The sequence below is a fragment of the Cygnus atratus genome, chromosome 21, assembly GCF_013377495.2.
Source record: "Cygnus atratus isolate AKBS03 ecotype Queensland, Australia chromosome 21, CAtr_DNAZoo_HiC_assembly, whole genome shotgun sequence".
Taxonomy (NCBI): Eukaryota; Metazoa; Chordata; class Aves; order Anseriformes; family Anatidae; genus Cygnus; species Cygnus atratus.
The window spans coordinates 7,861,745-7,871,730 of record NC_066382.1 but is presented as its reverse complement, the minus strand read 5'-3'; the positions used below and the strand labels follow the sequence as shown (position 1 = coordinate 7,871,730).

Genomic DNA, 9,986 nt, shown 5'->3' with positions numbered 1-9,986 from the left:
CGCTGTCCATGGTGGAGCACCCGGCGCCGCTGTCCCTGGTGCTGGCCGTGGCACCCGCCGTGGTGGCGCCCGCTGTGGTGGCACCCACGGGGGCTCAGCCGGGACGTGTGGCGGGGCCACCGCTGGGCAGGTGGCCGGAGGCCCCTCGGCACCTCTGGGAGCGCCAGGACGCGGTGGCTGCGGGCGGTGGCAGCAGAGCCACCAGGTCCTGGTGGCCACGGCCCGGTGGCGTGGGCATGGCGCTGGCGTCGGCCGGGGTCGCGGTGGTGCTGGAGGTGCTGGAGGTGCTCCTGCTCCGTCCTGCTGCTGCCCTGGGACCTCCCTGCGGCCTCGACAGCACCCAGCGCCCTCCGTCCCTGTCCTCCTCCTCCCGCCCTTCCATCCCTCCCAGTCCGTCCCTTGCCCGCTTCCTTCTGTCCTCCCCTTTGTCCCCTCCGTCCATCCTTTCTTCCTTCGGTTCCTCTCCTTCCACCCCTTCCGCCCCCTGGCCTCCCCTCCCACCCTTCGGCCCTTTCCTTCGCTGCTCCCTGCCGCCCTTCCCTCCCTGCGCCCCGTGCCACTCCTGTCCTGCCGTCCGTCCGTCTGTCCTTCCCCCCATTCGTACATTTCCTACTTCCGTCTGTCGGTCCTTCCCTCCCTCCCTTCGTCTTTGTCCGTCCTTCCTTCTCTGCTTTTCCTCCTTCCTTCCACCCCTGTCCCCCTTCCTTCGTCCCTTCCGTACTTCCGTCCTCTGTCCTCTTTCTGTCCGTCCCTCCCTCCCTCCGTACTTTCGTCCATCCCTGCCTTTTTTATCCATCCGTCCCTCTTCCCTCGCTCCCTTCATCCCTTTCCTCCCTCCTCTCCCCACCCTTCCCTCCCTCCTTTTGTCCCCTTCCTCTCTCATCCGTCCGTCCGTCCTTCTCTCCTTCCCTCCCTTTGTCCCTTCCCTCCCATCCATCCGTCTGTCCGTTTGTTCCTCCCCTCCGTCTGTCATTCTGTCTTTCCTTGTCCTTCCCTTCGCCCCCTTCCCATTTCCTCCTGTCTGTCCTTCTGTCCGTCCTCCCCCCTCAGCCCTTTCCTGCATCCATCCGTCTTTCCCTCCCTTCCTCTCTTTGCTTCCTCCCGTCCCTTCCCTACTTCCTTCTGTCCCCGTCCCCCGTCCCTTTGTCCCTTCCGTCTGTCCCTCCGTTCCTTCTGGCTGTTCTTCCTCCCTTCATCTCCTTCCATCTTCCCTCCTTCCTCCCTTCCCCACTTCCATCTGTCCGTCCCTCCCATCCACCCTTCCGTCCCTTCTTCCACCCGTCCCTCCATCCCTTCCGACCTCTGTCCCCGGCCCTCCTGTCCTTTGTCCCTTTCCTGCTTCCTTCTTTCCTTCTCTCCCTCCCCTCATCCCTTCCCTTCCTGTCCGTGCTTCCCGTCCGTCACTCTGTCTGTCCTCCCCCTTCCCTTCCTTCTGTCCTTTACATCCTCCCTACATCCCTTCCCTCCGTCCGGCTGTCCGTCCGTCCGTCCGTCCCTCCTTCCTTCCCCTCACCGTTCCCACTCCTGTCCATCTTTCTGGCCATCCTTCCTTCTGCCCGTCCTTCCCTCCGTCCCCTCAGCACTTTCCCCTTTCCCCAGTGCCTGGAGGCTCATCCCGTCCCCATCCCATCCCTGTCCTGTCCCATCCTTGTCCCTTCCCATCCCCATCCCATCCCGTCCCCATCCCATCCCTGTCCTGTCCCATCCTTGTCCCTTCCCATCCCCATCCCATCCCCATCCCGTCCCCGTCCCCATCCCTGTCCCATCTCATCCTTGTCCCTTCCCGTCCTCATCCCGTCCCCGTCCCGTCCCCGTCCCATTCCCCTCCCGTCCCACCCCGCCGCTCGCTCAGCACCCAGGGCCAGGCAGGATCCAGCCGGGGCGCCCCGGTGGCACCCCCAGGATGGGGGCACCCAGACACCGGGGGGCCTCCAGAGCCCTGGAGGCTCCCGCCCAGATCTGCGGGTGGCTGGGGGGAAGAGGAGCAGTGGGGGCCTCGGCGCGTGGCTCCGTCCGTCCCTCTGTCCCACCGCCCAGCCCTGTGTCCCTCTGTCCCTCTGTCCCGCCCTCCGTCCCACCTACCCTGGGGCCCCCCGCAGCACCCCAGCACCGCTCCCCCAGCCCCAGCCCCGTGAACCTGGGAGCCGCTGGGCACGTGCGTTCCCCGACACAGCCCTGGGGGGCCAGGGGGCTGCGAGTGCCCAGCCCCAGCCCCCAGCCCGCAGCCGGGCCTGGGGGCAGGAAGCAGCGGGGAGGGGGCCGGGCCCCCCGCCGCCGCCTTTGAGGTGCCGCAGGAAGGTGCCAGCAGCGGGGCGGAGGCACGAGGCTGGGGGACCCCGGTCAGGACCCTTGGGCCCCCCTGCCTGGGGGTCCCCGCTGGGAGGTGCCCCCCTCACCCAGCTCCGTCTCCCCCCAGCTCTAGCCTGACCCCTGCCGCCTCGCGCGGCCCCGGCCGGCCGCCATGGAGAACGAGCAGCTCCCGGCACCCCCGCAGCCGCCCTCCAGCAGCGCCGGCGGCACCGGCACGACGCCCAGCAGCACCGGCACCGGCCGCCCGCCTGCCCCCCAGATCTCCGTCTACAGCGGCATCCCTGACCGCCAGACCGTCCAGGTAGGGCGGCGCCTGGCGGGAAGACGCCCGGAGTATTTGGGACGCCGGGAACGCGGTCCGGAATCAGAACATGGGAAACAAACCCAAAAACGGGGCCGGGTTGGGCTTGGAGCGGGTCAGATCCGGCGCCGGGTTCAGAACAGAGAAAACCCCCCGGGCGCTGGGAGGTCCTGGTTCAAGGGCGACGCTTACCGGCGTTACGGGGTGCCGGGGTCGGGGCAGGCGTTTTGGGGACGCTGCCGCCGCCCCGCAGGTGATCCAGCAGGCGCTGCACCGGCAGCCCAACACGGCGGCGCAGTACCTGCAGCAGATGTACGCCGCGCAGCAGCAGCACCTGATGCTGCAGACGGCCGCCCTGCAGCAGCAGCACCTCACCAGCGCCCAGCTCCAGAGCCTGGCCGCCGTGCAGCAGGTAGGGCCCCCCCCCCCTCACCCCCACCCAGCACGCTGCGGGGGGCACCCGTGGGTGCTGCGCTTTCGGTGACGCTCTGCTCCTTGCCCCGCAGGCCAGCCTGGCGGCCAACAGGCAGAGCGGTTCCTCGGGCGCCAACGGCAACCAGGCGGCACCAGCGCAGCAGCCCACGGTGAGTCCCCGGCCCCGTACCCCCCCGCCGCCGCGGCACGGCCCCCCCCCCCGCCCCCAGCCGGCCCGGCAGCCCAGCCTTCTCCCACCGCCACCCCCCCCCCCCCCCCCCTCCCCGTTTGCAGATCAACCTGGCGACGTCGCCGGCGGCCGCCCAGCTCCTGAACCGGGCGCAGAGCGTCGCCCCCGGCACGTCGGGCATCGCGCAGCAGGCCGTGCTGCTGGGCAACACCGCCTCGCCCACCCTCACCGCCAGCCAGGCCCAGATGTACCTGCGGGCGCAGATGGTAAGAGGCGCCCTGCCTCACGGCGCTGGGGGGGCGGCCGGGACCCACAGGGGCGGCCGGCAGCGCGCCGCGAGGCCGCCGGGACCCGTAGGGTACCCGCCGGTGCTGGGCACCCACCTGCGGAGGAACCTTGAGGATGCGCAAAGGCCCTAGGGTGCCCTTCGCCGTGCTGTGGGGTGGCCTGGACATAGTGGGGTGTCCATCGCTCCTCCATGGGGTAACCAGACCCTACAGAGAGCCCTTTACCCTGCTGTGGGGTGTCCAGGCTCCGTAGGGTGCCTGTCACACTGCTGTGGGGTGCGCCTGTAGGGAGCACCTGAGCCCATAGGGTGCCCGTGGCACTGCTGGGGGTGCCCAAACCCCACAGGGTACCCACACCCTCCTCTGGGGTCCTCAGACCCCATAGGGTGCCCGTTGCCCCACCCTGGCGTGTCCAGGCCCCACTGGGCACCTAGGCCCTATAGAGTGTGCCCCGCGCTGCTGGGGGGTGCCCAGGCTGTGTAGGGCGTCCATCCTATGGGGTTAAGGACCATTAGACTTCATGGAGTGCTTTCACCCTGCTGGGGGTGCCCAGACCCCGACAGACACCCAGACCCCACAGGGTGCCCCTCGCCCTCACCACGGGGTGCCCAGACTCCAGGGGGTACCCATAGGCCTATTGTAGGGTGCCTGGCCCCAAGAGGGTGCCCTTGGCCCTGGGCAAGGGGTGTCAGACCCCATGGGATGCCTACACCCTATAGGGTGTTCCCCACAGCACTGGGGGTGCCCAGACCCCACAGGGTGCCTCTGATACGGGGTGCTCAGACCCCACGGGTACCCACAGGTCATACCCCACGCTTCTGCCACCCCACGAGGATGTTTCTGGGGGACACACACGTGTAGGGTGCCACCCCCACGCACTGGGGACATGCACCCACTCTTCTCTCCGCCCCAGCTCATCTTCACGCCCACGGGCCCCGTGAGCGCCGTCCGGCCCGAGAGCCCCGCGCCCGCCCCGCCACCGGCCCCGCCGCCCGCCCCGCCACCCGCCGCCCCCCAGGTGAGCCCCCCAGTGAGGGGGTAAGGCCCCCCCGGCACCCCTTTGTCCCCCCCCCACCCCTTTGCCAGCTCCCCCCCGCTGACCCGCTGCCATTGCAGGTGCACAGCCTGGCGCTGCGCCCCGCCGGCCCCCACCTCCCCGCCCTCGCCATGAAGCCCCCCGGCTGCCCCCCCCGGGCCGGCCCCCCCCGGGTCCCCCTACCCGAGACCCCCGGCGACCACCTCAAAAAGGCCGAGGGCCCCGAGGCCCGCACCCACCCCCTGGCCCGCGCCGCCGCCCCCGCAGCCGCCCACCCGCTCGTCGCCCCAGGTAAGGTGCTGCGCCGTGGGGGGTGGCGGGGGCGTGGGGCACCCGTTGGGTGCTGGGGGGGGGGGACCCAGTGAGAGGCGCAGGAAGGGAGGCTGCAGGGCATTCACCCTACAGACTGATGGTGGGCCCTGTAGGGCCTGCGCGGGACCTGCAGCCCTTCTGGAAGTCGGGGCTGGGTGAGCCGAACGGGGCCGGCTCTCAGCTGAACGGCCTGCGGGGTTGTTCGCTCTGAAGCCTAATGATGGCCCTCGCTGGCGTTTGCGGTGCGGCAGCACCCCTGCCTGCCTTCGGGACCCGCGGGCCGCTAGAAACCCCGGGGCCAGGGCTGGCGGGGCAGTGAGGCTGCGGGCCAGAGGGGCGAGGGGGTTCCTCCCCACAGCTCGCCTACCGGGCCGAAGGCTGTTCGCTCCCCGGGCACCCAGCACCCTGCTGGGGTGACCCAGCCTCGGGGTGCTGTGCCGATGCGCCTCCCAGAACGGGGACCCCACCGGGACAGCCTCACCCCGGCCACCAAGCCGGTGCAGCAGCTGGCACCTGTTGTCACTAGGGCCCAGGGTGAACGGGTGCCAGGCCGGGCGCAGCCTCGCGGGGAGGGGGCCCCAGGCGGAGCTGGGGGAGACGTGCCGGGGGCGAGGCGCCGGTGACGATGCCGCGGGCCCTGTCCCCGCAGCCTACGCCCCGCTGCAGCCGCCCCAGTTCCTGCAGCAGCCGCCGAAGCCGATGCAGCAGCAGTTCGTCATCCAGCAGCAGCAGCAGCAGCAGCAGCTGGCGCCCCGCGGGCAGCCCCCCCCGGGGCCGGCCGCCCCCCAGCTCCAGCCGCTGCCCCCCGCCAGCCCTGGCCCGGTCCCCCCGCCCAAAGCAGGGGCCGGCCCGGGGGTCCCCCACGGGGCGGGGGCCGATGGCGCCGCCCCCAACGGGCACCCCGGCTGCCACGGGGCCCCCCGCAAGTTCCAGCACGCCTCCGCCGTCATCCTGCAGCTGCAGCCCGCCGGTGCCACGGTGAGGGCCCCCCCGGCCCCCCGGTGCCCCCCCATCCGGCTGGCGAGAGCTGGGGGGCACGGGGGGGGGGTCCTGGTCTGTGCGGGGGGTGCATGGGGAGGCGCGCTTGCTGCGGGCAGGTGCACGTGGGTGTGCGTGCGTCTCCGGGCACGGACACGCGTCTGCCCCGTGCACGCGTGTGCCTGACACGCACACAGGCGTGCGGCCGCCTTCGCGCCAGGCCAGCGCACGCGCGTGTGGCCGGTCGCCGCCAGTGCGTGCGCAGCCCCGGTCCCCGTGCGCAGGGGCACGGGGGGGGGGGGGGTCCGTGCACCCCAGCCCCGCGCACCGCATGCGGGCGTGACCCACGCGCGGGCGCCCCGTCGGCGTGCGGGCATCGTCGGGCCGTGCCCGTGCCCATGCCCGCTCACCAGGCCCCAGCCCCGGCGCGTGCACGGGCCGGCCCCCGCGGTGCCCCCGTGCCGGGGGGGCCCTGACGCTGTCCCCGCCGCAGCCCCCGCTCAGCGTCCCCGAGGGCGCCCGCCGGGACCCGCTGCCCGCCGAGAGGAGCGCCGAGAGCCCGCCCGCCGCCCCGCCGCAGCCCCCCGCCCTCTCGCCGCCCGCCGCCCCCCCGGGCCCCGAGGCCCCCCCGGGCGAGCGGCCCCCCGCTCACGGTAAGCGCCGGGGGGGGGCAAACTGAGGCACGGGCGGGGGCGGGGCCGGCACCGGGGCTGCGGGGGGGCTGCGGGGGCTCCCCCGGGGGTCTGCGAGGCGAGACCCGAGGGCGCGGGGCTGGGGAGGCCCCGCCCCTCCTCGAGGCCCCGCCCCCTGATTTGCATGACCACGCCCGCTGTCCGCTTGGCCGCGCCCTCCCCCCAAGCCCCGCCTCCTTCTGTCCCCGCCCCCTCTCGCGGAGGGCTCCGTCCCCCCCTCCCCGGCGGCGCCGCGCGCAGGCGCGCGCGAGGCGGCCGCGCCGGCCAATGGGGGCTTGGGGGCGTGGCTTCTGGCCCGGCCCCGCCCCGCCCCGCGCAGCCGCCGCCGCCGCCCCGGCCCGGCCCGGCCCCGCCGCCGCCTTTGTCCCCGCGCCGCCGCCGCCGAGCGCCGCCCGCGCCGCCTTTGTCCCCGCCATGGCGCCGCCGGGGCCGCCGCGCCGCTGAGCGCCGCCGGTGAGTGCGCGCCCGGCCCCGCCCCGCCCCGCCGCCCCGGCTCGGCCCGGCCCGGCCCGGCCCGGCCCGGCGGGCGCTGACCTCACTTCCGCATCCGCCCCCGGCCCGGAGCCGTCCGCCGCCGCGGCCCGGGCGCAGGTAGGGCGGGGGGGGGGAGCGCGGCATCGGCAGGGCCCACCGGGGCCCGCCGCCACCGCTGGGCCGCGCCGCGCCGCGCCGCGGGGTCCTGGCGGCGGCTCCCGGGGGGGGCGGCGGGGCCGGGGGGGTGCCCGGCGAGGGCCCGGCGGGGGCGGCCGCGGCCCGGTTGCGCGGGGCCCCGCGTCAGCGCGGCGTCAGCGCGGCCCCCCCGGGGCTGACGGGCGTCCTCGCCCCCGCAGAGCCGGGCGCCGACCGCGTTCATGCGCAGCCCGACGCCAGCGCTCCCGGCATGACCTCGGGGAACGGGAGCTCTGCCTCCACCGTCGCCGGCGCCGCCCCGCACAATGGTGAGAACAAACCGCCCCAGGCCATAGTGAAGCCCCAGATCCTGACGCACGTTATCGAGGGGTTCGTCATCCAGGAGGGGGCAGAGCCGTTCCCGGTACGCGTGCGGCCGCCCGCGGCCTCCTCCTCCTCCTCCTCCTCCTCCTCCTTCCCCGCCGGGGCTCTCGGTGCGCCCCCGCGGCGGGGCCGGGGTCCCCGCTGACGCCCCTCCCGCAGGTGGGGCGGTCCTCGCTGCTGGTGGGGAACCTGAAGAAGAAGTATGCGCAGGAGCTGCTGGCCGAGAAACTCCCGCAGCAGGACAACACCACCACCACCGACTCGGAAATGGAGGAGCCCTACATGCAAGGTAGCGCCCGGCCCCCTGAGCCGAGCGCGACAGGGAGGGGGCGCCGGCTTCTCCTTCCCTCTCTCCCCCGTTCCCCGCCCGCGGCTGAGCTGGCTGCGTTTCTCTCTCTGGGTGTCCCTCCGCGCCCCCCAGAATCCAAAGAGGAGGGGAACCCCCCGAAGCTGAAGTGCGAGCTCTGCGGCCGCGTCGACTTCGCCTACAAGTTCAAGCGCTCCAAGCGCTTCTGCTCCATGGCCTGTGCCAAGAGGTAACTCGGGGGCCAGCCCCCTCCCCGTGCACCCCTTGGAGGCCCCCCCCGGCCCCCCTCTCTCACCCCCTCTCCTCCGCAGGTACAATGTGGGGTGCACAAAGCGCGTGGGCTTGTTCCACCCCGACCGCAGCAAGCTGCAGAAACCTGGTGGCCCCCCACACGGGCGCCGCCGCACCTGCAAGGTGCCCACCCTGAGCAAAGACACCAAGAAGCAGGTGAGGATGGGGGTGGGCACGACTCGTCTCCAAAGCTGGGGGAGCGCAGGCGGGCGAGCTCCGAGGCCGGTGCTGCCCGGTCGCTCCGTCCCGCAGACGCCGGTTTCTCTCCCGACGGGCTCGGTGCCTCTCTCTGTGACGGCGTCGCTGCAGCTCAACCACAGCCAGGAGGACTCGAGCCGCTGCTCGGACAACTCGAGCTACGAGGAGCCGCTGTCCCCCATCTCGGCCAGCTCGTCCACCTCGCGCCGGCGCCAGGGCGACCGCGACCTCGAGCTGCGCGACATGGAGCTGCCTGACATGCACATGCGGGACCTGGCGGGCATCGGGCACCGCTTCCTGCCCAGCGAGCCCAGCAAGTGGAACGTGGAGGACGTCTACGAGTTCATCCGCTCGCTGCCAGGTGAGGAGCGCGGGGTGCCAGGGGGTTGGGGGGGACACAGACGGTTTTTGGGGTGGTACTGAACGTGGCCACGTCCCCACAGGCTGCCAGGAGATCGCGGAGGAGTTCAGGGCGCAGGAGATCGACGGGCAGGCGCTGCTGCTGCTGAAGGAGGACCACCTCATGAGCACCATGAACATCAAACTGGGCCCGGCCCTCAAGATCTACGCCCGCATCAGCATGCTCAAGGACTCCTAGAGCCGGGGCCACCGGCCCGCACGAACGCTCCTGGCGGGGTGGGGAGGGGGGACCCATGCCCCCCCCTCATCCCTGCCCAGCTTGGGGGCTGCAGGGTGGGATGGGGAGGGAGGGCAGGGGGGGATCCACTTGCTGAGCACAAATGGCCTCGGGGCAGCCCCCCCTGCGCCCCGCAGCCAGGCCGGGGCGCAGCTCTGCTGCAGGGGTGTGTACATAGCCCGTAGCGATAGCTTCCCCTTGGGTCTGCCCCGTGGGGTGGCCCCTTCTCCGGCAGGGAGGGCCCCCGTGCCCCCCGGAACGGCAGGGCGAAGCAGGACGATTGCCTTAACGTGTGGCCCTGCCAGGACGTGGCAGGGGGGCTGTAGCCCCCCGAGGGGCGTTTCAGGGTGCCTCGTGGAGAAGGCGTCGCCCCCACCCTGGGCTGTTTTGGGGGCACCTTAGTAGAGGACGGCGGCGGTGGGGGTTCAGCCCCCAAGGCAGGTAAGGACCCCCAGAGCGCTCACCGCCGCTGCTGCTGGCCACCAGTCTTTCTAAGAAAAGAGGAAAAAAAAAAAGGAAAAATACAAACCACAACCCTTTTTTCCTGTTTTTGTTTTTAATAAACACTGAAAAAAAAAACAACCCTCCTCCCTGCATGCTTTATGTTCTCCTAGCACCCACCCACCCGCCTTGTGGGTGCGTAAGCAGGCGCGCGGTACCCCCCAGGGCCTGGGGGTGCCTCTGGCTCTGCAGCCCCCGGGGCTGGGACAGGTGCCACCAGCTGGGGACGTCCTTCCCTGGCTGCAGGGTGCAGCCAAAACCAGCCTGAGGCTAGAAGGGGCTGGGGGGCAGGAAAGGGACCCAGGGCTGCCTGGGCTGGGAGTTGTCCCCCCTGTGTCGCTCCATCAGTGATGGGGCTGGGGCTCACTGGTGGCACGGGAGGGCCTGGTGGCACCTCCATCATCTGTTCCTGTCCTAACCCCTGGGGATTGGTCTGGGACGTCCCTGTTGTGCTTGGCTGGAGAAGAGGCGGCCCAGGGCAGACCTCGTTGCTCTCTGCAACTGCCTGAAGGGGAGCTGGGGGTCGGCCTCTTCTCACA

At 72.2% G+C, this 9,986-nt stretch overlaps 1 protein-coding gene across 1 annotated transcript; it reads left to right on the top strand.

Annotated features, from left to right (window-relative positions):
- Nucleotides 1–2,461: 2,461 nt before the first annotated feature.
- PHC2 (polyhomeotic homolog 2) lies at nt 2,462–9,512 on the top strand. The gene is made up of 14 exons (XM_050714871.1): nt 2,462–2,611; nt 2,865–3,023; nt 3,118–3,195; nt 3,320–3,481; nt 4,416–4,520; nt 4,619–4,829; nt 5,500–5,828; nt 6,322–6,481; nt 7,351–7,553; nt 7,673–7,802; nt 7,935–8,049; nt 8,132–8,267; nt 8,364–8,670; nt 8,753–9,512. Exons 1-14 carry the CDS (start codon nt 2,462–2,464, stop codon nt 8,905–8,907), a joined length of 2,400 nt encoding a protein of 799 aa, XP_050570828.1. The 3' UTR covers nt 8,908–9,512.
- The last annotated feature ends 474 nt before the right edge of the window (nt 9,513–9,986 follow it).